Genomic DNA, 27,493 nt, shown 5'->3' with positions numbered 1-27,493 from the left:
ATTATAGGACAGGCAACAGTTTGAATTGCAGCTTCTTTGCATGTCAACTCCCCTACTGTCCTCTCAAAAGGGTTTAGAAATCAGGCATGTCTACATTGGCACGAGCATAGCTGCATACCGCGGCAGTGGGATCACCCAACAAACACTTCTGCATTCTTTCATGACTCTTTCACAACTCAAGCTGCTCTGCTGCCTCACTGCTCACAACGTGACATTCTCCATATGCAAAGAAACAACGGCACAACTACTACCATTTCGTAATTGCTATCGACACATTTCAATAATGTTCACTTGGCTATTACCCAGCAATTTCTTTATAATTACAATCAATTATATACAGTCAAAAATAAATACATTAGTACATCAATTACATATTAAATATAGTTTCTGGAACACAGCTTACAGCTTCAAAATCAAAAGTACAGTGCAAGTTATCAACAGATATTAAACGGCGAAAATTATGGATTTTGGTGTTACAAGATCATGAGTTATTTACCTACATTAATAGGGATTTTTCCTAATTACACTACTGGACATTAAAATTGCTACACCAAGAAGAAATGCAGATGATAAACAGGTATTCATTGGACAAATATATTATACTAGAACTGACATGTGATTACATTTTCATGCAATTTGGGTGCATAGATATTGAGAAATCAGTACCCAGAACAACCACCTCTGACCATAATAACGGTCCTGATACGGCTGGGCATTGAGTCAAACAGAGCTTGGATGGCGTGTACAGGTACAGCTGCCGATGCAGCTTCAACACAATACCACAGTTCTTTCTTGAAATTCTTTGAGACTATTTTTGTCAGTCAGATGAATCTGCCTTACTCTTTTATTTTTGGTCACTTTCAGTTTTATCTTCATTATCATATACAACATGAATTGGTCACTGCCACAGCCTGCTCCAGGATAGGTCCTGCAATCTAGGACCGAAGTACACCAGCATTGTCTCACCAAAATGAAATAAATCTGATTTCTAACCCTATTCCCTGGAGAAATCCATGTGCATTGATGCTGTGGGTGATGTTGAAAGAGGATATGCCAAACAGATAAGTTGTTATTCACGCAAAATTCCAGTAGCCACTACCCATGTTCATTTTTCACTTCCTGGCCATGAAGTCCAACCACAGAGCTCATGTGTCCATCATCTACAGTCTCACCTATCTTTGCATTAAATTCACCTTGGATGACTAATATTTCCTTTTTGTGTATCTTTCTGATAGTAATAGATGAATTCTATGAGTTGCTAGAAAATACTATGTCTGATGAAGCTACCGTGGGAGCATAAACCTGAATGATTTTGATATTGCATGGAATAGTTTTCATTTTAATGGAGATAATTCTGTTGCAAATGGGCTCACAGCATGAAAGCATTACAGAGGTTCTTAGGAATCACTAGAGCAATGCCATTTTTATTCATATCCGCACATCCGGAAAAATATACTGTATTCTTTGCTTGAGTCATGAAGTGGTCACACCCTCTCCAGTGTCTCGCTGAGTCCAAGTACATCTAGCACATTAAGATCCATTTCTCTCTCCACGATAGCAAGAATTCCTGTCTGTAAGAGACCTCGCACATTCCAGGTCGCTATCCTTTTAACACTTTGCAAGGATGGTTCAGATTGATCTTTGCATTCCAAGGCTCCTCTCAACCCTGCCCCCCCCCCCCCCCCCCCAGAGATTTGACTGGAGGACTTACTCCGGAATCTAATTTAAGATTGAGTAAATCCATGAGGTTGTCTTGGGAAAATAACAGTGGTGGTTTCCCATTGCCTTCCATGGTTTAAATGAGGCCACCCCTAACATTGAGTCAGACGCCTTTTGTATCCATTCCTCTGGAGTACAGACACTATAGGTTTGCCTCTTTCGCCATCGACACCATTCTGAAGCCATCCGTCACAGATGCCATTGAGGTCTTCACCATTACCCTGGGAAGAGGCCCTATACAGGGTACCAGAAGAACCCTGGTTCTTTTTATGAAGTTGATACTCCTCCTGCTCCTCCTTCCTGGGAATGAGAGATTAACAGAAAGAGCAATATTTACAAATAATATAATGCTGCATCACTGGATCGATATGTTATTTGAAAACTTCTATTTGTGTTCTGAGGAATTATGAGCTTAAAATGGTCATATGGGGTGAAGAAAAGTAAATTTGGCTGATTAACAGATAGATGCTAGACTGATGTGAATATTCTTGCTGTCAGTTCCCTATTTGGAACATTTCATGAGGATTTAATTTTCTGTTTGAATGAGTAGTACTCAGAGTTGAGTAGAGAAGTAGGGCAAGGATTTGGTACAACTTCCAGCCGCTTAATTTGGATTTGAATAGTAATTAAGTTATGTAATGGTGACACTATTTTTTTTCATTACGTGATGATTAGTAACTTTGTGCTAGTGCGCATCTTGAATTTTTGCTATTTTTGCAAATGGAAAAGAGACCAAATCTTTCAAGTTTAACCAGTTTCAGACAGTTATGACTTAAGAGTAATGTTTTGTATTGTAATGTGCACTTGATTTTAAAATTTTTCTCGTCCCTACCTTTCGTACTATAGTCAGATTTGTCACTAATTATTGTAATGTTATGAGAACTATGTATTTAATTTATGATGTAAGGACTATCATTTGCCATTAGTGTTAAACAACTTTTTTAGACTTGAGTTAGAAGTAAAAGTAAGTGTACTAAAGTAGGGTATTTTGTCTCATTTTTTCATGTACTGTGGTGGAGGAGAACCACCTCCAAGGGAACTGACAGCAGTGCATTTCCTGGCTAACTGCCACTTGGACCTGTTGAAGGTGTGGACAGCTTGGAGAGAAAGTGTTTAAAAGCTCATTGAAAAAGTGAAACTGCCTGTGAAAAAAAACTGAGCACTGAGCAAGTGAACTGCAATGTGCAGTGTAATCTAATTTTTTTTTTCAACCCATGAGGATTTAATTTGTTTAGCAAGGCAGTGCTTGTACCAAGTGGTATGTGTTTTAAAATGTAAGTCTTTGCTTACCCAAAAAGGACATCTCTTATGATGAAGATGCATAAATTTTGTGAAAAGTATAACTTGTAGATATTTTGTGATCTTTATGTAATTACTTTGTATGGGGATTTTCGTATGGCTAGTTCACATACATATAAATTTGAAAAAACATATGGACTGTACTCTTTGATAGAATTTCTTACGAAATATTTTTGTGTGTGTAGATTTTAAACCCAAGTTCTGGCATCACTTGTTGTTAGTGAACTGCCCATTTAGCTATTAGCAATATCTATCTGGTCAATCCAATGAGGGGGTGACATGACGAAGCAAGTTGGGATAATTTTAATTCCACTCTTGCTTTGCCATCTTAAATTCATTTTTTTTTTTAGTTTTAACTAATTACCATTAACATACATGAATATTTTCTGCATTTTCATAAAAGAGAAAGATTGCCCCCTTAGTTTTAAGGGGACCACACCATGGTTCAGGTCGAAAAAAATTGATTTTCGGTTTTCATCATATTTCGATAGATTAAGGCTTTATTTAAGTACTCTGAAAAAGAATTAGCTGAAAAAAAATTTTTTTTGAGCATTTAAAGAACATTTTCCTACCACCTATATTTATGTGTCATGCCCACTTTCCTGCATGTATTATAGATCTTTATATCCCTTACACTGCATTTTTTTTTTTATTTTTTTTTCCTCCCGAGTGTGCTGGCTATCCTTGGAATGCAACGGTTGGTACTCTTTTGTTTCTGCTGTTTGTAAACAACACGCTTTCAAACACGTGGTCAGTTTTGTTCAAGTGTGATTGTGAGTAGTTGTTATACTTATGTTTGCAGTGCCTGTTTACATGTGTTTTGTTGTGTTTATTGAACATGACGAAATGTAAAGGCATTTTCAAGAAACGACAATTTAGAGGAAACAAGTTTAGAAAGTTTTCTGTACAAGAGGTTATGTCGCCTGGCAACGATGTTTCTAATTGTAATTATTCAACGAGTGCATCATCAAAGAAGCTCTCACCATTTCAACGAATTTACTGTTAAGTGACAAGGGGTGAAGTAACATCATTATAAATTTGAGATCATCATCAGATGTAATTTCTAAATTTGTACAATATAGACAGTGTGGTGAATTACATGCGAAAATTTGTGAGAGTGCCAGTGGGAGAAAAGACGTAGCAATTGCTTTGGATTTAATTTGCACAAAATGCTCAGCTGTGATTTCATTTATGAGTTCTTCAAAACCAGATGCAAGTGGCCCTTATGCAATCAAAACTATATTAGTTTATGCCTTACGACCCATTGGCAAGGGAATGGTTGCAGGGAGAACATTTTGTTCAGTGATGAACTTACATCAACCACCAAATAAATTTGAAAAAATGACTGCAATATTAGAGAAAGCTGTATGTGAGGTCAGTGAGGAAAGCATGAAACTGGTTGCTAGGGAAGCAGCGGAAGAAAATTATGGATGTTTAGATATTGCAGTTGCATTTAATGGAAGTTTGCAGAAAAGAGGACATACTTCTCTGAATGGAGTAGTGATTGCCACAAGTGTAGACACCAGTAAATTGTTAGATAAATATTGCAAATAATGTATAGTAGTCAATGAACATAAAGAACACAGCTCTGTGGCTAATGTTAGAGGAACAAGTGGTGGTATGGAAGTTCATGGAGTACAACAAATATTTCATCGCTCCATAGAAACAAGAGGCGTACGGTACACCAAATATTTGGGCGATGGTGACAGTAAGGCATACAAAAATGTGGTGAACTCTAATCCATATGGAGATGCCATTATTAGCAAAACAGAATGTGTACGGCATGTTCAAAACGTTTGGGAACAAGGCTGAGAAAACTAACTGTTGATATGAGAGGAAAAAAATTAGAAGATAGAAAATTGTTGACCGTACAGGGTCGGTTAACTAAAACTGAAATAGAAAACTTGCGGGTATACTACGGGCAGGCAATTACGAGAAATAAAGAAAATCTGGAAGCAATGAAGAGAGATGTTTGGGCCATATTCTTCCATAAGTTCTCTACTGATAATAAGCTATGTAATGGATTGTGTCCATCAGGAGAAAATTCATGGTGCAAATACAATAGGGTTCAGGCAACTGGAGAATCTTATTCTCACCAGCATTCTCTTCCTGCTGCTGTTGTTACAGCAATTAAACCTATTTTTTGAGACTTGGCTCATCCTGACCTTCTAAGGAAATGTCTGCATGGGCAAACACAGAACCCAAATGGATGTTTCAACAGCATAAATTGGAACTGCCTTCCTAAAACTGTATTTGTAGGCATACCTACAATGAAACTAGGAAGTTCATGATGCTGTTATTACATTGAATTGTGGTAATATTGGAAAGTGTTGGGTACTGAAAAAGCTGGGATTTAATCATGGTGAAAATATGATAACTGAGCTGCAACACTGCGATAAAATGAGGATAGCCGATGCAGACAGGTCTGCATCTAATATGGCCAAGACTGCAAGACAAACATCCAGGAAGGTGAAAAAAGAAGCTGGAAGACCTGCTAGAGGCAGAGCAGGACAGTTTTAATTAACTGTAAGTAACAAATATCGAAAAATTTTTCTTTAAAGTCAATTTCCTGCAAACTGAAATTTTCAGTACATATGCCCCATTATATCGGAAACTATCATGGATAAATGAATGAAATTTTCAGAGACTCTGCATAACTTAAAAAGCCACCTCTTATTCTACATTCATTAATATTCCCCCATTAGGAAGTTCACAAAAAATATTTTCTGCAGAAAAAACTTAATTTTTTTGTTAATAAATTTAAAAAAGTATTTCTTAAAAACTATAAAATGGATAAAGTAAGATTTTAGTACAGTTGACTATTAGCATCATGCAACATACAGTGAAAGTATTAAGGTCCTGCATCAAATAGTTTTTTTTCAGAGATGGGCCAAATACTTGCCTAAATTAACATGGGTTAGATAGGCATGGTGTGGTCCCCTTAAAGAATATAACACCAGATCTAATTTCGTGCTTAGTTTTATGTATGTAATTGATTTTCTAATTTATTTTGACTATTACTAGTTAGCATCTTTTATTATAGGGCAAAATCAGTAATTGTTTCATAACTCAAATTCTATTGTTGGCATATAAACAAATATAAATCCTGTAATAATTGTAAATATTTAGAAGACGAAATGCTAGTATTCTTAAAGTATCTATTTGGCTCTGGTCGGAAACATGTTAGCAAAGCCAGCCCTTAATTAATTCCAAAGTAATTAACAGTTTTGTCAAAAGCATTGTTTGCATAACTATATTTGTTAATTTCATGATTTACACAAATAATTTGGCCTAACTCTTTTAGTAGAAGAAACTGTTAAAAAGAACCAATTTTTCAATGCATTCAGTTAATCGAATGAGTTAAGTTTTAATTGTAATTTCTCAAAATTTAGCTTTAAACAATGTGTCATTTCAGAATCTATTATTGCGATGATATACAAGGTCCTGATTTTTGGTCATGAGACAGTCAGTCCACGGCCGAGTTTCAGACGAGTAACCTGTGTTGGTTAGAACAACAATGCTTGAAATTAACTGTGAAATAAGTGTTAAACAATTAGGCCATGTGTAAAGACAATGACAGTGATTGTTTCCATAGGTACCCATTTATTCTTCGAGAACTGAACTTTGTGGTTCGGTTTTACTGCTTGTAGATGTTCAACAAGAAACTATTGTAGCAGTATGTTAAGTTTCACCAGCAAACTGTTAATGAGGCTTATAGAAAGTTTAAATGACAGTGCACTGGTCATACATATATAACTGTGTATTATTGGGGGGGAGGGAGGGTTGAGAACAGTGAAATCAAAGTACTGCAAAACACAACTGTGCAAGTCTCGGCTACATAATTTACAGTAGTTAGTGTCAGAATCCACAACCCATTTTTTAGCCAGTGTAGTGACGCATTACATCGACACCAAGGACAATCAACAAATGAAGAAATAAAAGCAGAAGGAACTGCCACAACATAATAAAGCTACACACTGTAATAAGTATGAATTTAAGACATTCATTTCATTTCATACATTCCAAACGAAGCAGATTATTATAAGAATGGTCGTGGAAAACAATGACAGACTTGTCAGGAGTGTTACTCAAATAGCATCTATAACAGCTTACACAAAGCACAGAAAGATAACCACAGTCACTGAACTTGTGCAGAAATAATATGCTATCATAGTTTAAAATGCCACACCATCTATGATAATTTAAGTATAAGTGCCCATTACATTTCACGACTGTCTTATCATACCTGAAGCATAGAATACTGACATGAAAACTTACATTACGCTCAGGTGGACTCGCATTCAGTTCCATTCCTCCATCTTCCTTTCCATCGAAACAAGTCTCTACGATTTTCAATGGATCTTGAAGTAACTGAAAAAAGAAAAATATTACTCATTTAAAGCTCTCTCTCTCTCTCTCTCTCACACACACACACACACACACTCACACACACACACACACACACACACACACACTTCTGTAACTACTACATCACTACATGACATGTGGGGATAACAAGAGGGTGAATGTTTATGATTTCAAACACACCTCACATAAAGAATAACAGGGCTCAAAAAAGGATCTTAAAAATAGAATGAATTTTCACTCTGCAGCAGTGTGTGCACTGATTTCAAATTTACTGAGAGCTTAAAATTGTGAGCCAGACAAGTACTTAGAATATTTCGCTTTCAAGGGCTCGCACTCTACTTAAACTACTTGATGCCTTACAAATGCACCATTTTTAGAATTTTTTTAGTTTGTTAAGCTCATTTGTGATTTTTTATTCAGATTGCTCTCCAGACTGTTCTGAGTATGCTTTTGATCATTTTGCTATGCTCTGGACTTTGCTTCTGGCTATCTGTTCACTTCATGAATTCCATCTTCTTAAATTACCAGAACCTCTTATTGCTCCACCGATCTCTGTGTCACTGCCATTCCAAGTGACCATAAATTGTGTTCAACCTATGCATAGTAGGACAGAAAAGTGGCAATGAGAACTATTTCACTGTGCATCTATTCAGTGAAGTATAGATCTTGAGTTTCTACAGTTGTGGAGTGGTAGTTGTGGCTACAACAGCAATGGCAAGAAAAGCACTAAGAATTTCACAAGCAGCAATTGGTCAGTAAGAACAGCTAGAGGAATTCCAATTGCAACAGCAAAAATTCCTGTTACAAGAGCTGCAAAACTAAGTGTGTACAGTTGCAGCTTCATAACCTCCCACTCCATCATTTGTCTGCTTCAAGGAAACAAGAGTTAGGAGTTTTATGTCTGTAAGTTATGTCTAAGGTCCAAGAAAACCAGAGTGGATGCTTACTGTCTTCTACTAATAAACTGCAAGAAGTGTTGCAAAAAACAATCCAATTTCAGTCTCCAGTAATAGAGCCTTTCAGATGTTTGTGGTTTGCTGGCTGTTACTTTCATCATCCTACCCACTTAGTTGTAACCAGAATGTGATGCGATGGGTGTAACACAAATTAAGGAGTGGTTCAACCAATTCAAAAATGGCCGCACATCAGTGGAGAGTGACCAGCTTTCTGGCAGGCCCTGAACTACTTGGAGTGCAGCTGTTGTTGAGAGAGTACAACATTTGGTGATGGCAGGCCATTGTTTGACCATGTGGGAGATAGTCCAACAGGTTGGAGTGAGTAAAGATTCAGCACATGCAATTTTGCGTGATGATTTGAACATGCACCGAGTGGCTGCGAAATTCGTGCCCAAGTTGTTGTCACCAGAACAAAAATACCTTCATTTTGACGTTGCACAGGACCTTCTGGACACCACCAACACTGATCCTGGGTTTCTGAACACCATGATAACTGGAGATGAGTCATAGGTGTACGGGTCCGACCCAAAAACAAAAAGTCAATTGTCACAATGGAAGCATCCCGAGTCTCCAAGGCTGAAGAAAGTGCGGCAGGTGTGAAGCAAAATCAAGGTGATGCTAACTGTCTTCTTTGCTGTCCGTGAAATTATGTATCACAAATACACACTGGAAGGACAAACAGTGCCGAAGGAGTACTATCAAGATGGTTTCCAGTGAATCCATGATGTAGTAGCTCCACACAAAAGACCAGACATGTGGACAGTGAAAAACTGGCAACTGCATCACGATAATGCCCCCACACATTCATCCCACTTGATCCAAAATTTCTTGGCCAAGCATGGAATCACAGCCGTTCCCCAGCCTCCCTACTCTCTAGACATGGCTCCATGTGACTTCTGGTTGTTTCCAAAATTGAAGATGCCACTGAAAGGATCCTGTTTTGAAAGTATAGATGAGATAATGCGGAACACGATGATGAAGCTTAACACCATTCCAAAAGACAACTTCCAGAGGGTATTTCCAGCAGTGGAAGTATCGGTGGGCTAAGTGTGTGCAAGCACAAGGGGCCTACTTTGAAGAGGATTAGGGTCCCAACCCCATTAGGTATTCGAAATATTTTTTCTGGCCAAAGGTCAGATACTTTTTAGACAGGTCTCGTACATTGGAGACCCAATAGCTCTAACAAAGTGTCCATGGTCGCCATCTTTGTGTATTTTTGGTAGACCATATAGCCTGTGTTTGACTGTGATCTGACCTCATAATGGTATCAACTGACCTTTTTGCCAGAGGAGAGTACAGCTGTGGGGAGCTGATGAATCAGTACATATCCATGTTATAGAAATGGCAGTGTTTGTATCCAACTGGAAACCTGCATTTACTCCATTAATTTCTAGCTGCAACATGAGCTTCTGCATCCCATGTGCTGACACTAGTGGCCCCAAGTGAAATAATGAGCAATTCACTGATGGCTGTTGCCATGTGCTAGCTGAGGCAGACACTTGCTAGATACCCCAGTTTGCAGCAGGCAAAACAGGTGATGCCATGAAATGGGCAGTGACACCATTGATGCTGTGGGCTGCAACCTGCACAAGACTTGATTGCATGAATTTCCTGGGACCCACTAATAGTGATGGGGAGCAACTGTTGCATGCATATTTATTTGCTCTGGGACATGCCATAGGTGAACAAAGGACTTCTGCTTTTGCACATAGACTTACGATAAGGGCGGTGGTCCACCAACTACTGCAGTAACCACTGTATCTGAGTCACCAGATAAACAGGTGCTCATTAAGTCAGATGATTATGTTGAATGGAAGGAGTCAGTTGATTATTGACCACACTAAGCTTTTGACAAAATTTGATGCAGTATCTTTGCTCAAGACGTTCAGTCATCTTGAGAGAATTAGTAATCTGACAAACGCATTGTGTAGCACCTCACTTAGCAACCAACAGGCAGCGACTGGTGTTCTGGAAGGAGGGGACAAAATTCACGCATGTGCATAAAGGTCTCTTCCTTTACTGTGTACAGAGATGCCATGCTATCATCTATTTTGTGTGGGAAAATAAAAGGTCAGATACTTTTTCGACAGACCTCATATAAACTGACAAAATAATTCATTAAATTGTTGAGACCTGTAGTTGGAAACTGTGAACATCACATTAAGAACTCATAGATGTTTGCTGAACCACATAGCGGATGAACACAGTTCTAAGTCAAGTCACAATCAGCCTCGACACGGTCTCCCTTCCTACAAAGTACCAATGTAAGATACAATAAAACTACTGGCCACTCATTTCTCTTCTAAATTTTAAAGTTATTTTGGTATACCTTGATGACCACTTATATTTTCTACAGTGGAAATTATTATGAAATGGCTGATGGAGCAACCATGAGTTCGCCAGTGTCACCAACCATAGTTATCTTCTTCATGGTGTGTTCTGAAGAATGAGTATTGATCACTGCTCCCTTATGTCCATCCTGCTTCTTCGGGTAATATGTTGACAATACTTTTCAATCTGGCCGAATGGCAGTGAGGCACTGCAGAACTTCATCAACCACATGAATTTACAATGCATGTGGATGATGATATCTGTTTTGTAGTGGACTCAGCTGTGTGGTTATCTGCACCCGTACAAATTCCCAATCTTCTCCATTTCCAGTCCTGTCACTTTCTCAAAAGAAGAAGAAGAAATGATGAAGCCAACACAAACCAGTCCCCGGACAGAGAAAAATCACTGACCCAGCTGGGAATCGAACCCAGGACTCTGTGGAGGAGGATAGGAAGTTGCCCTTTATAGATGTGTTGTTCGAATGTAAATCAGAGGGATGACTGTCATTCCGTGCACAGCAAATTGATGTACATCGACTTTTATCCAAACAGGCATAGCTTTCACCATACTGCTCGAAGAGAGCTATTCTGAACACCTGAATACACAGAGCCAGGACTATTTTGAACAAGAACCACCTTACTTCCAAGATTACACATCTAATGATAGTGTAGAAAAGGGAAAGGTATTCTGTCCCTAATATTAATCAATACTGTTGGGGAAACCAAGACATGACACCATTCAACTAAGCCAGACCACCACATGGTTCAGCTTTCATTCTGTTGTGCAACAACTAGTATAATACATAGTGTCCTAAAGAGGCAAGGAATAAACCAGTACCCCAGTCACAAAGTAAAATTAAAGAAATTTTGTGAGCCATTAAAGATAATTTTGCCTGAGAGTCATAGGAATTTATAATATTCCTTGTGAGTGTTTTAAAAGTTATTTGGGCCAGTCTATGTGTACTGTTGCTGATTGCTATGTTGAGTGTGAGCCTCACTTTAAACACAGAATCTCAAAAAATCTGTGGTGGCTGTGTGCAGCCTATTAAATGAACACAAGATTTTGTTTGAACGAATGAGAATCCATGATCATGCATGAAACTATTGGCACTATTTGATCAAGGAAGCAGTTGAAATTAGACTATGTGAAAACTACTTCAATAGACACAGGATATGCTCTTAGCAATCAATGGGAGCATTGATGAAGAGCACAGAGATAGGCCTCTGGTAGTTTACCACTTGGTGCGAGTGATGACACTGCATGCACTGCTGGACAGAGAGCAAACAGACTCCATGGACACAGAGGGTGTCACCTCTGTACATGTCACTTCCACAATATCATGACAAAGATTTTTCAAACAAGTTCATGAAATAATCACACTGAGTTACTGTAACAAATCTGCTCATATTAGTGACTTTGACACTGAAATGTGGAATGAATGAATGCACTCTATGAAGTTTTACATTGAAACATTAAGATGACAATAGCTAATCATGACTCTGCCATGGTGAAGTTACTGTAACAATGACTAGGAGCTAAATCCCTATTGCTATATAAAGTGAACAAAATTAGTGCCAATGACATTATGAGGAAGCAGGTAATAATTAGATATATCTATGTGATAGACGATTGGGAAATAAATAAACTTGGGTGGATTATTTTATTCATACCACGCACACTGCCATGGGGATTTACTGAGCCTCTTGTAAATTTCACAGGATAGTAGTTTTCTTCCTTTCTAAATTGTCAAATTACTTCGATAACCAAAGCTATTTTCCAGTACAGAAAAATTAGAGCAAGAAAATTATAACTACAGTCATGATATTATAAACATACTGAAACGTCCAGGTAATAATAATATTTTCTGGGTGGTGGAAACTTTAATTACGAATAACTTTTTAGTTCATGACTTTTCACAAATAATAAAATGTTTACTGAAAGAGTCAAATGAGGGCCTTAAAATAATTTATGTCACTCTGGAAAGAAACAATTGTTATCTCACGATATGTTTCCGACCATATGGCTTCTGAATAAAGTAAATTACAGATTTCTCTTAAAAGAACATATACAGTGAATCATTAACTACACCATTGGCATTAGCAGAACTCAAATAAACTGATGAATAAATAATTTTACTGGAATATCGCCTAAATAATAATTTTGGTCTTTATGTAAATGTTCTGCATCTACTATCAGTATAATATAAAAAAGAAATTAAAAAAGTTATCTGAGGAGTAGAGTTTAGCAAATGCAATTATTCCAAGTTCCTCTTCTGTACAGTAGAAGCAAGTCTTCTGCTGCCCCCACCTCAAAGAAGTGAGTCTAAAGCTCTCAAATCCAAAATGGCTCATGTAAATCAGTGTTTATGAAGTTACTGTTGTGTCTTGCATCTGTTCTATGTCATTTCCAAAAAGTATAATGAGTTCTCTGTCTTGTTCTCTCCCCTAAGTGCACCTATTGTAAGAATGACAATTTGATTCAGTCAAAGTGGAATCTGTAGATAGCCTACTCATGAAGGCAATTGGCCAAAAAAGTGTGGAATTGTGGTTCAAATCCAGGGCATGGCAGAGTTCTTATTTGTCTTCACAAATATGCAAATAAACTATGTTCAAACTACTGTGCCTTCTTGAAGATAATACTTCAAACCATACACTGCAATGCTGAAAAAATGCTATATTTTGATTCTTTCAATACTTGGCTCTAGAGGGCATATTATCGTACTATGGGTGTCATTATTGGAAGTACTACAGAAAAAACTTAGATGCTAATAAACAGCTGTATCACCTACTTCTACTGTATTCACCACAGCTGTGAAGTAATACAGCAGTGCTTAATTCTACTCAGTCATCTAAATTTTAAAATTACCTCTTCATTCACATAATCTTGCAATTCTTCCTTTATTTTCACACTGGAGGGGTATACCCCGACCTGCGGTAAAAATAACACAAAGTATAGTGGATATATTTAATCTTCACATACTGTTTCCAAGTTTCACAAGTTTCCAGCTAAATTAAAACACTTTGTCAAGAATAAATGACACCACATAATTTAACAATTATCATTTTATTGCCTGTTTTCAGTTTTCTTTTGTGAGAGAATAATTGTGGGTCACACAAAGTCAATAAGATTTATTTCAATTACACTGAAAATAAAATTATGTGACTGATAACATTATTTTATAGATATGTGCCAATACAGAACCATTCTGCATATAATTTCTCATGTAGTGATGGAACACCCATGTAACTTTTACACAATTTTGAGCCACTGATAAACCATGTGCTTTTGTACAACAGAAGTAGTGCAAAAGATAAATGTGGTATGTAGTCTTCATTTCTGTGGTTATTTCAAAGAAGAGTAGTATGAGAAGATTAACATAGAAAAGATAGGTGTTATATATCACAAACTATTCCAGCTGTTCTCATTGTCAGACCAATGGTAGATACCATTCAAAAAATGAATGTCCTGAATATGGGCAAGATAATCCTCAAATCAAGTAAATGATAATATGTGATATATTCAAAATGCAAAGACTGAAAGCTGCACTATGCTCATCTCTGTCCTGTTGTTCTTAGCCTAGGCTTACACTGAATGTGGAGTCTAGCTTGACTCGATCCATACGAATTCTGCAATATTGTCATTGCATATAAGTACTCTACCGAAGCTATTTTTACACTGCAGTTTTCTCAGGCAAGTTCTTACATTTGCATTGTCACTGCTTCCAGAGAAACTTTCAAGATTAGTGAGGCATAGGAAGTAACAGGTATTGTACAGTGTGACAAAGTTTCAATCACATTTCAAGTTACATTATTTACACCAAAAATTGCTTAATTCTTCTGTAAAAGCCTTGCAACTTTACAAACATTTATTGTGATGAAAAGATGCCTATGTAAGACGTAGTTACAAGAGTCAGTATTTCAGTCTGTAACCTCTTAGTTTTGCCAATGACCCATGGATGATGTCAGCAACAGAAAAATAGAAACTGAAACTAGTGGGAATATATGGGGAAATGGTTTTAATGACACTTATCTTGTTATTACTACCTTCAGACAAAACTAAATAAATAAATAAATAAATAAAAATCTTGAGAATACCAGACTACAGCAGAAAAGTTGGGTTTTCATTTAATGATATATTTGTAACAATGGAAAAAAGACTATTATGACACAATTATTTAGCTTTCTCAACTCACAATCAACCTACGACCTTCCAATTGAACCACTGGCTATGCTACAACCCTGTCTCCACATCATTAAAGAAACAATATAGGTGTAGAATACAACTCTATCCAAAACATCTTTACCTTAAAATGAATTGCAAGTGTAGCAAAAATATAACCTAACATGCCACTTACAACTAAATCGCAAACTAAAACAACTGTAATCTACAACTGGAACACACAAAAACAATATCCAAGATGCCACCTATGTATGATACACTTAAAAAAATGAACTGATAGCTCGCATTGTTCACTAGAACCATAATATATAATATATATTAAGAATGGACTAAATCTACAATACTTTACTATTGATGTCACAGACCTGTGTATAGACACCATCTTTGAGGCTGCAGTTGTACATATACCTAAACATAATATTATTGTTGCATCTGTATATCACACACCATCTTCTAGTGAATATGAATTTATGGTAAATTTAAAAAACTGTTAGTCTTACTAACTAAGCCTAAATATAAATACCAAAGAATCTTAATTTTTGGTGATATTAATATGGATATCAGGGTACAGAGTCATATCATATTGGAATTCTTGGATAGCCTGAGAGCTTTTGATTGCTATTGTCTAAATGATAAGCCTACAAGATATAATGCATGCTCAGACAATATAATAAGTAATATCCATGAAAATAATGTTGAAATTAGAGTAGTCAAGTTAGGCCTAACTGACCATGATGGCCTATGGATTACAGTTCCAGTCAGCATTCCAGATGAACAACACAAAACTGTTAGACCTATGAATGAATGCAACATAAGAGAATTTAGAACTAGATTAAGGTCAGTTAACTGGAATGACATCTTATACAAAGATATGTGTGTGAATAACACAAGCAAATTATTTATAGAGGAAATTGCAAGAATATTTGATGAGTGTTGTCCCAGATTAGTAAAAAGACAGAATAATAACCAAGCTCATAAACCACAGAGACTAAATAATTGGTTTACACCATACCTCAACAGCATCAGGATTATGCTTCTTATGTTCAAGGACAGATCTCATAACAGCAACGAGTACAAAGAGATGTACATTAGAATAAGAAAAATTTATAGATCTGAAATAAGAGTGGCAAAACGTAGGGCGAATGATAACTATATTCTTCAATCCAGAAACAGCTGTAAAGCTGCCTGGGAAGTAATTAAAAATGAAATAAATAGACCAACAACTCAACTAGCTATATCCATAGCCCCAGATATCTTAAACTCACACTTTGTTAACTTCAGTTTACAACAAGATTTGTCTCCCCTCAATGCCATGCTTGATGCTAAAACTCTTTTAGGTTCAAATAAGTATGTAGTCCATAAATTCTGCTGGGCAACAGTAACTGAAAATGATGTTAGCAAAGCAATAGGCAAACTAAGTAGTTCCAGAGCAGAGGACTTCTATGGTCTGTCAAACTTTGTCATAAAGAAGATATCAAGTGATCTTCTGCCCCCTCTAACCACTCTCATTAACCGTATATTACAGCAAGGGATTTTCCCCGGCTGTTTGAAAATAGCAGTAACTATTCCCATATTTAAGAAAGGAGATAAATCAAATCCAAGTAACTATCGCCCTATCTCATTAACCCCAATAATATCTAAAATAATCGAAGACTGTGTTCACCAACAAATGAATCTCTATTTTGAGAGGAATAATTTGTTAAGTAACTCACAGTATGGATTCAGGTCTAAACTATCCACAGTTAAAGCAGTTGAAATTATTGTTAGTGATATATATGATTGCTTTGAAAATAATTCAATCTCCTGTGCTACTCTCCTAGACCTGAGTAAAGCATTTGACACTGTATCTCATAGTACTTTGATCATGAAATTAAGACACTATGACATGGAAGAGGACACCCTGAAATTATTAGAATCCTACTTACGCAACAGAGTACAATTTGTTAGTGTAAATGGGCAGCTGTCAAACCCACAAACAATAAAAAGAGGTGTGCCACAGGGCTCCATATTTGGGCCCTTCCTGTTTGTAGTGTATGTTAACGATATGCCACAGTATTTACCCTGTAAAACAGTCCTCTATGCAGATGATACAACTTTTATCAATTCAGGGCAGACTCTTGAATCTGTATGAGAAAAAAAAAATATAATATTTGAAAAATCGGTTCATTGGTTTAGTGCAAACTCCCTATTCATAAATGAAACAAAAACTGAGGAAATATTCTTTAATTTAAAGGTATCAAACAAAGAAAATAAGTCCGTTAAACTGCTAGGAATGATGATTGACCAGAAACTTAGCTGGGATAAACATATCACATACGTCTGTTCTAAACTTGCACGAGCTATGTTCCTACTTTATAAGCTTAGGAGTAATATCAGCCAAAACTTACTGCTGCATTCATATTTTGCTTATATCCACCCCCATCTTTCATATGGTATTCTGCTCTGGGGAAATTCTTCCAATTCAATATCAATTTTCAGATGGCAAAAAAAAAAAAAAAAAGCTCTTCGATGTATAGTGGGTTTATCTCCTAGGGATACATGCAGGGAACATTTCAAAAAACTTATCATCATGACAGTTCCTTGTTTGTACATCTATTATTGCTTACTACACGTAAAAGAAAACATAGCTCAATATCCCCTTAGGTCATCTGTCCACACCCACAATACAAGACGAAACCATACAATTGATCTGCCATACTCTAGATTGTCTAAGATACATAATAGTTATAAATATGTAGGCCTCTAACTGTTTAATATGCTCCCTAAAATTGTACAAACAGTATCTAAAAGTAAATTTAAGACAACATTGGGTCAATGGCTCAAAGGTAAAGCATTTTACTCAGTTGATGAATTTAAAGATTGTAATATGGCAGATTTGCTGTTTTAATATAGAGAAAGGTACCTCTGCCTGTAGTAGGGCCTAAATTTGTATCAATAGCTTAGGATAATGACATAGTGTCATCAACATGAATACTCCCTGCTTTATTTTTAAAATTACATTGCTAATGGCATCATAAAGTTATCTTCATTCATAGTTTACACATTAAAGTTAACACTTAAAGCAAGTGCATTAGATCAGAATAAATCCATTTTTTTGCAAACATACTGCCAATGAATGTGCATTAATATTACCTTTAAATTCATAAAATTGGTCTGTAGTGCAGCCAATGTCTAGGTTAGGTTGGAAGGTGACTGTTTGGCTCTGAGTTGCCATAGTGGTAGTGAACAATGCAGTTAATCTTATATATACAATGTAATAATCAGCTTCCTGCTCCAATTTTATTTTTAAATTCAATTACATCCCTAATATTTAGCATATAATCATATTCATACTTAAACTGCATATTGAAGTTTTCATTTAAAATAAGCATACAAAAGGATAATAACTTACAAGAATCTTCAACTTCTGTCAGCATAAATCATGAAAAAAATAGATCATGGGTAAATGGCCATATATCAGTGTCCAATGAGCACAACATTCCAGTAAGTGCCCGCACTATTATACATGTGCCAACAAACAGTTCATCAGCTCACCCGATGATGGCATCAAGGTCATCAGCTGACATACTGTGCCCATTGGAACCGACTTCTTGGAGATCATGTGTCAACTATTTCAACAGCATACCTTAATTTTATGCAAACATATCATCAGTGCCCATGAACAGCACATTAAGAATTTCTACAAATTACAAAAACGAAAGTTAAACTCCCCTCTCCACAATTTGAGAATATTAAGACACATTGCAATCTCTGGACAATGTTGTGAAATGCTGCATATAACCTCAGAAGGCCACATTTTTTTATTACAATGAATTAATCATGCTACCAGAAATGTGACATGAATTCTCTTTATTTGCACAGCATACTGTACACAGAAATTAATGAAACAATGGTAAGAAATCACCTACCATGGAGCCTGGTGTACTTGGTATGTCAGTTTTTCTCTCTTCTTTTATCCAAATAGTTATTCGATGGTCCATTGCTGCAGTTATTAGTCCCTGAAACACAAGCAACCAGATAAGAACAGTCACATTTGATTTCCACTGTTGCTGTGAGATACAAATCAAAGGCAGTATTTTCAATCCAGTACTATTTGCAGCAGATGAACCACTAACCAGACATAAGTGCAACATTAGCTGAAGAACAAGAGTCCATGATAATAACTGAGATGCAACTGTCAGGTTATGAACAGCCATAACTTATTATCTCAAAATGACAGAAAATTAAAGTTTTGCAGAAGCTATCACATGGAAAGAAATGATGATATTGATTGCTATTGTTCGTGTCATTGGAGTTAGGGATAGTAAACTGCTGTGAGCACTACTGGAGAGATATACTGCTTGTTCCACATTAATACCAAAATTGTAGTGTTAATTTGCTACATAAAACCATTTGCTACCATCAACACTATTGTGTATGATAAACCAAAACTGTTATAATCATCATCATCATCTTCTTCTTCTTCTTGCAGTACGGCCTCTGTACATAACAACAGAGTGGAATTTATACTGCTTAATCATGTCTGCAACATTTGGAGTACTTAATCTCAAAACACAGGAGTCAGTCTGCAGTTTGTTCACTCTAATATTCATATCTACCCATACGCAGTGCTCAGCAGCCTATGAAGCACTCTTTGTTAGACGGTGAATATGCATTTTTGACACAGTTGCTTTTATATGGCTTTCCTTATACATGGTATAGTTGTATAGCTACTCAGGCTAGAGATAATACTCCCATGTTGAATTTTATACCAGCTCACTAAAGAAAAACACACATACTGCAATGCACTACAACTTATTCTTTATTATCTATCACCTTTAATATGGGATAAAGTCCTCTTACAAAACTAATTTGTTTAAATTGCTCCTCTTAAGTTTGTATCCATGATGAATGTTTTGTTACATTCTGATGATGTATGACTCTTGTCAGTGAAAATAGTCCTTCCTAGACGAATTACTTTCTTTTTACATAAATCTGCAAAGCTGTTGCACTTACTTTATACAAAACTACACTGGAATATACACATTCTGGCAAATTGTTGTTAACCCTCAATTTGCAAGTTTATGAAGCAGAAAAAATAATAGGTATAAAAAGGGAAAAACTCTAAATATTTGCAACAAATGCAACAGAAAACCAAAGTACCAGTGGCAGGCAAGTGTGCATGTTACAAAGTGTCTTGATAGTAGTAACAATATACACTCCTGGAAATGGAAAAATGAACACATTGACACCGGTGTGTCAGACCCACCATACTTGCTCCGGACACTGCGAGAGGGCTGTACAAGCAATGATCACACGCACGGCACAGCGGACACACCAGGAATCGCGGTGTTGGCCGTCGAATGGCGCTAGCTGCGCAGCATTTGTGCACCGCCGCCGTCAGTGTCAGCCAGTTTGCCGTGGCATACGGAGCTCCATCGCAGTCTTTAACACTGGTAGCATGCCGCGACAGCGTGGACATGAACCGTATGTGCAGTTGACGGACTTTGAGCGAGGGCGTATAGTGGGCATGCGGGAGGCCGGGTGGACGTACCGCCGAATTGCTCAACACGTTGGGCGTGAGGTCTCCACAGTACATCGATGTTGTCACCAGTGGTCGGCGGAAGGTGCACGTGCCCGTCGACCTGGGACCGGACCGCAGCGACGCACGGATGCACGCCAAGACTGTAGGATCCTACGCAGTGCCATAGGGGACCGCACCGCCACTTCCCAGCAAATTAGGGACACTGTTGCTCCTGGGGTATCGGCGAGGACCATTCGCAACCGTCTCCATGAAGCTGGGCTACGGTCCCGCACACCGTTAGGCCGTCTTCCGCTCACGCCCCAACATCGTGCAGCCCGCCTCCAGTGGTGTCGCGACAGGCGTGAATGGAGGGACGAATGGAGACGTGTCGTCTTCAGCGATGAGAGTCGCTTCTGCCTTGGTGCCAATGATGGTCGTATGCGTGTTTGGCGCCGTGCAGGTGAGCGCCACAATCAGGACTGCATACGACCGAGGCACACAGGGCCAACACCCGGCATCATGGTGTGGGGAGCGATCTTCTACACTGGCCGTACACCACTGGTGATCGTCGAGGATGACACTGAGTAGTGCACGGTACATCCAAACCGTCATCGAACCCATCGTTCTACCATTCCTAGACCGGCAAGGGAACTTGCTGTTCCAACAGGACAATGCACGTCCGCATGTATCCCGTGCCACCCAACGTGCTCTAGAAGGTGTAAGTCAACTACCCTGGCCAGCAAGATCTCCGGATCTGTCCCCCATTGAGCATGTTTGGGACTGGATGAAGCGTCGTCTCACGCGGTCTGCACGTCCAGCACGAACGCTGGTCCAACTGAGGCGCCAGGTGGAAATGACATGGCAAGCCGTTCCACAGGACTACATCCAGCATCTCTACGATCGTCTCCATGGGAGAATAGCAGCCTGCATTGCTGCGAAAGGTGGATATACACTGTACTAGTGCCGACATTGTGCATGCTCTGTTGCCTGTGTCTATGTGCCTGTGGTTCTGTCAGTGTGATCATGTGATGTATCTGACCCCAGGAATGTGTCAATAAAGTTTCCCCTTCCTGGGACAATGAATTCACGGTGTTCTTATTTCAATTTCCAGGAGTGTAAATACAGGCCATCATCATTAATAAATAAGCGACAGAGCAGAACACAGGTATGATACAAATGGAAACTTTGGATTTCAAAGAAAAATACTGATTCTTGCTGACAGTCTTGGATGAAATATGGCAGAAATGTTGAAAGAAGTACAACCTAATATAAAACTTTTAGTTAAGCAAGATGCTCCAATGAATGAAGTCTACAGGACCAAAAAAAAAGTAGCAGGGCCACAAACCAACCAAGACATTGTTTTAATGTTTGCTGGAGCAAGTGATGTCTACCAAAACAACAACCAAAATGCTATCAGGTATGCTAGAAGCGCCCTAAATATTTTAAGAAATGTAAACATAGTGTTACCAAGCATACCATTCAGGAAAGATCAATTCCACATCTATGAGTAAACAAGGAAACAGAAGTCAAGAACAGAAAAATGGAAAGAAATTACCAAAACCTTCCCAAACACATTGTTTTAAAACTTGATGGCTTAGAAAGAACGCATTATATCAGACAATGAGTTGTATTTGAATAATGTGGGAAAATAATATGTTTGTACAGAAATAAAAAAAAAACACATATGGAAATTTACTGAGACAAAAGATGATGATCCTATTATTTACAAACGGAAGCAGAAGGGTCAACAAAGCACTAATGTGTGTACAGAAATGAAGGTAACAAAATCCAGGATGGAGTGTGTGTGTGTGTGTTTGTGTGTGTGTGTGTGTGTGTGTTTTTTTTGCTGAAAAAGGCCTTAATGGCCGAAAGCTATAATTGCATAAATCTTTTTGTTGTGCCTATCGCGACTCAGCATCTCCGCTGTATGGTGAGTGGCAACTTTCCTTCTCTAACATAAACAACACATTGTCCAATTTTGGAAGCTGTGCCCTAAAGGACTAGTTCAACACAAACTGTGGACTCCAACAGCTTTACGGACCATTGGAATAACACATTCAGTACAGCCCATCTCTGCAGCAACAAGCACAAATGTAGTTGCAAGAATAAAGAAAAACCAAGATCAGTGCAAACTACAGTGACAAACACTCCAAAGACAGAAAATGAGCTTACCAAAATGACTTTCAAGAACAAACCAGGATTTTTTCTACCTCATGACAGGCAAAGTTGCAGTATAGTACTTGCAACAAATGTAGAAACAATCAATACCTCTACAACCAACTTGATGAAACAAATTGTAGGCGCAACTAAATTTAGACTTCCCCCAAATTCTTTCCAAGTTATGAATCTACATATTCAGTCTCTAAGGAATGACTACCTTTAACTAGAGGTTGTCTTAGATGAGTTTCAGACATTGTTTGTGTCTTTCAGAGAATTGGTGTAAGGAATATCAGTTAAACAACATTCTGGTCTGAGCCGCCAGAGATAGTGGTCACGTGTGCGTGAGGTATTCCTGTTTGTGTGAATGAATGCGTGTGTGTTTTTCTTTTTCTGACGAAGGCTGTGGCCAAAAGAAAATTTGAAAGTGCCCTAATTGTGCTTGTCTGCAACTTTGTGTGTCATCTTTATAGTAAGTAGCAATCAATATTCTTCTCAAACTGTTGATATTCCTATCTGGAGTTTCCATTGTTTCATTATACATTCTTTTAGACTAGCTAGCTTTTACTGTAGGGAAAATGCCAAAAATGGTGGTATCTGCATTTATATGAAAAACGGGTAAAATTCAAAAGAAATGATATTTGAAAGTTAATTGTAGAAAAGCATTTTGAAACAGCTGCTATTGAGTTGTATGGTGAGAAAAGGGAAACTGGTAATGACTGTGTATAGGTCACCTTGTGGAGATTTAGAGAAATTTATTTCAAAACTAGACATGATGCTTAAACATTGGGTACCTTGAAAAAGTGACTGTGCTTCTTTGTGGGGCTTTTAAGACAATTATGTGAAATGACACAGTTAAATATCATTTCTGAACATTTTACAGTGTTTTAATATGTTATCCCATATTATAGGTCCTACTCTAATAACACTCAGTACAGACTCTCATAGACAATGCATACTTTTTAGATTCCTATGAAGAGGAGGTAATTAATACTGACCTTGGTTTATCTAATTATAATGTTCTTGTGCTTATGGTTTCGCCATACTGTTTGAGAAAGTGTAATAAATGAAACTAGTATCATTTGAGAAGAGGAAGAAATGAAACACACACTGACAATTATAATACAGAAAAGAAGGAAACGGCAAACTACATTAATAACTATTTTTTTAATGTACCACATTCACTAAACTTAAAATTCTCAAAAAGGAAAATAATAAAGGCTCCAAATGTTGCCTGTAGCATGAACATTCCTTCAAAAGATGAACAGGAGTAATTAGGGTTGACTAGGAGCTTAAAACCAAAAATGACCGTGGGTGGAGATGGTGTACCAATTTCAATCCGATCACAATAATGACTGCAAAACCTTTAACACATGTTACAAATTTATCCTTTAGTAAAGGTTTGTTTCCACAGTGGCTAAAAGTGAGACAGACATAAAATAGAAAAAGTACCATCCCATATCAGTTCTTTCTGCTTTCTCCAAAATATTAGAGAAACATGAAACTGATAGTCAGCGATGAACTCTGAACATGGCTTTCATGCAAAACACAGCACAACAGTTGCAGTCTTAGACTACACCCAAGAAATAATAAAAAATGTGTGGTAGTAATGAATACAGATCTGTCTAAAGCCTTCCAATACCATATGCCATGAAATCCTCCTTGATAAGCTGGAAGCAGTTAGTGTCATGGGAAAAGTGGTTTCAGTTGTATCTCAAAAACAGAACTCAGACTGTGAGCTCACCACTGTTAATCCAAATCAGAAAATAAGGGCAGTCTAAATAGCAAAAGAAGTTACTTAACAGGTGCCCCTTGGGCAACATCTTAGGACCATCAGTCTCTCTCACATACGTGAATCATTTACAGTTGCAATATGATAATCAAAATTTTATTATATGCTGATGACATGAGTGACTACTGATAAAATTAAAAAAAATATTACCAAATAAAAAAACTACATTCAGTTTGGTAAAATGATCCGGGATGAAGACTATCTGAAAATGGATGAGCGACTAGTAGTGTGTGCAGTTTGCAGAAATGTTAGGAATGCATATACATGAAGCTATTAATTGGAAGCACCATTTAAGGTTCCTTACACACAGAGCTAATTCAGCCTTCTTTGCACTGAGAGTTATCACAAATATTTGCACTTTCGAAGGTATAAGAATTGCATACTTTTGACATTTCCATTCTGTTGACTCATAAGGAATATCATTTTGGCCCAGTTCAAAAGCTAATTAAAAAAAAAAATTATCTTACGAAACACACTGTCCATATAATGGCCAACAGAGCTACACAAACTCACTGCAGACATCTTTTCAGGAAATTAGGAATGCTTTGCCACCACCATACATTTTTAAATGTGTACTGATAACCAAAGCAAATATAAGTAATCTCCACACAAATGCTAACTGCCACAATTATAGAATAGGGAACAGGAATGACCTACACATAGAAGAAATAAATAGAGCTCGAAATCAGAAACATGTAAGATGCATGGGTATTACACTCTAATGCATTGCCTCAAAGATAAAAAGACTTACACAATATCAATTTTAAATTAGAACTTAAATTTCATATTCATAAAAGTTGATGGATCTAAGTATATGAATATCCAGAAGATCGAGAAAATGATTTCGTAAACCAAGCCCCGATACATGTAGTGCAGCTGTGTGATAAATCCTATCTTTGTAGGTTTCAGTCTATACCGTACTACTTAATCTACATTACTATTTATTCTATGTGTAGTTATTACTGGGAAACAAATTATTATACACCATTCTTATGCAAATAAATATTAAAATTTTCTAGTATGTATTGTAGACAATTTCATTTTGTACATTCCAGACTTTTTTTATTTCTGTGCATGACAAGTCCAATATAGTTTATACGATGACAACGATGCTAAATTAATAAAATCAATAAATACATGCGGTAACATTTTCTTTTATCTCCACGTACACAATCCCCGAAATGATGCGCTATCTGCTCTTAAATGAGAAATATTGAAGAAGACGATAAAACACCTCACGGTAGAAAAAGGAGCAATACATTAGATATCAGCAAAAGCTCTTCTTGTCCCTTGTGAACCCTTCGTAAACATTATTACATCGTAACTGGTATACAAATTTGCATAGCCAGACAGATCAGGTAAAAAGTTGGTTGTCTTCCATCATCCACAACGAAATTAACAATGACATTCACTCTCACTGGAGATCCTAGCATACATAAACTGTTGCAAAAATTTCGGAAGTACAAACCGTTTCTTTTACGAATTCACGGAAGATGTATGTAGAGATTGTATAGGATGGCGAAAATAGCATGTAATTCACAAGACGCTCTGCAAGATGTTACATGTATTTTTCATATCTGATGCGCAGTATACGTTGCGTATTTGATACGCACCAAAATACTGGTGGAAAAATTAACTTATTGGTCGCATTTAGAAAAATTACAAGCTCGTGGGCAATAACACCGGTGGTTTGTTTTGAGAAACCTAACCTAAAGCAGTTACCGATGTACTAAATCCACACATTGTCCCAAACAATAAGCAAATTTGCCAACGTTGATTCCGACTAACCCGTTTCAATACACAAAAATAAATAAATAAATAAATTCCAAACAAGCCGCAACATTAACACGACATTGCTACGAACTGTCACTACAGTACAAGTTGTTGGAAAAATACTTAATGATGCACAGTCAATTATGAGATTAAAAAGTGATAATTATGTTCGAAGATAAGTTTTGAACATTTCATCTTTCAATTTTGGTAATCTTTTGTCACTTGTTTATTACCTGTAGGATGTAGTTTATAAACACCCGCAGACTGCAAACCCACAACACTGCAACTGCTTGACTTCTGCTGACAGATCAAAGATTACAAGCTCAATGTCACAAAGAGATTAGATGTGGAAGAAGGAATTAAGTGTTGAGGGCTGCAGAATATTCTTGTCAGAAATGCAGACCTTGCAACAGAGTGAATATGGGACCACTACACTATGTGAAATCTGATTGTTTGCTTAAATCAATAAAAAAACAACAACAACACGCGGAGAGTGTACACTGCTCTGGTACAAAAGTGCCGTCGTTTTCCTCTTGCACAGCTTCTTATTTTCGTAGAATGCTATGCTCTGTTTTCATTGACTACATATGTAGACCATAAATAGACCACAAATATTATTTATGCACAGTAAAGTCCACAGTTGAAGTCAAGTGGTCGTCATGTTGCACATATACCGCACTAACTAATAAATTACATCTCCCAGGTAACGTAATACATAAGCACCAAAATATTACAGACAACAATGAAAAGAAAACGAAAATCTGTTTCTGAACAAAATTAATGCAGCATTTATATTATTTTTGGATTTGGTTGGGACCCACGTAGCAGACTGCCAAAACTTTTATGATACTACGATACCATTTACTGTTGACCAGTGGCGTACAGAGATAATTGAGTATTATGATTACTGGTATATAATTATATTACATTGTTTTATATCAGTTATAATTATATTGCAAATTAATGAATTAATATTTTAATTTTAAGAAAAGAATAGTACATCAAGGGACAGCCAAGTCTCAATAACACTCCCAGCTGGAGACGTGAAATCACATCTGGTACCGGTAACAGTTTACATTGAAGGAATAGATACTGAAATAATTAGAACTAATATCAATTTATATTACTATAAGCAAACTTTTATGTAATGTAACAAGCTTCTGGCTTTAGAGTTACCTTTGACATTTCAGTAGACCGCCTCTGCATGATCAACTGAATTGAAATTGCATTCTTCTCTCCTCAGAAGCAAATTGGGTAACCACTTCCTGAGAGAAATTTTCTTCGTTCTTTGTTCTAATAGTAGGTGAGCTTCAACTGAAATAATTCCAAGATGAGACAGGTCTTCTCCTGCAGCAGAATTTCAAGAGCAGCTTTTGTTTCTCTTTGGCATTGAAAACAACGTTTCTACTGAAGAAG

At 37.1% G+C, this 27,493-nt stretch overlaps 1 protein-coding gene across 1 annotated transcript in view; it reads right to left on the bottom strand.

The window, feature by feature from the left end:
* LOC126213272 (zinc finger protein 99-like) overlaps positions 1–26,385 on the bottom strand; it is a 108,758-nt gene extending 82,373 nt beyond the window's left edge. The window contains exons 1-4 of the mRNA XM_049940934.1: positions 26,311–26,385; positions 18,761–18,850; positions 13,539–13,601; positions 7,297–7,389 (exon numbers count right to left, since the gene is read on the bottom strand). Coding sequence (XP_049796891.1) covers positions 7,297–7,389; positions 13,539–13,601; positions 18,761–18,832 — 228 coding nt within the window. The 5' untranslated portion in view covers positions 18,833–18,850; positions 26,311–26,385. The remainder of the gene's footprint in view (positions 1–7,296; positions 7,390–13,538; positions 13,602–18,760; positions 18,851–26,310) is intronic.
* Between the last annotated feature and the right edge of the window lie 1,108 nt (positions 26,386–27,493).

This window comes from Schistocerca nitens, chromosome 11 (assembly GCF_023898315.1).
Source record: "Schistocerca nitens isolate TAMUIC-IGC-003100 chromosome 11, iqSchNite1.1, whole genome shotgun sequence".
Classification (NCBI taxonomy): Eukaryota; Metazoa; Arthropoda; class Insecta; order Orthoptera; family Acrididae; genus Schistocerca; species Schistocerca nitens.
The sequence above is the reverse complement of the archived record's forward strand: the minus strand, read 5'-3'. Positions and strand labels throughout refer to the sequence as shown.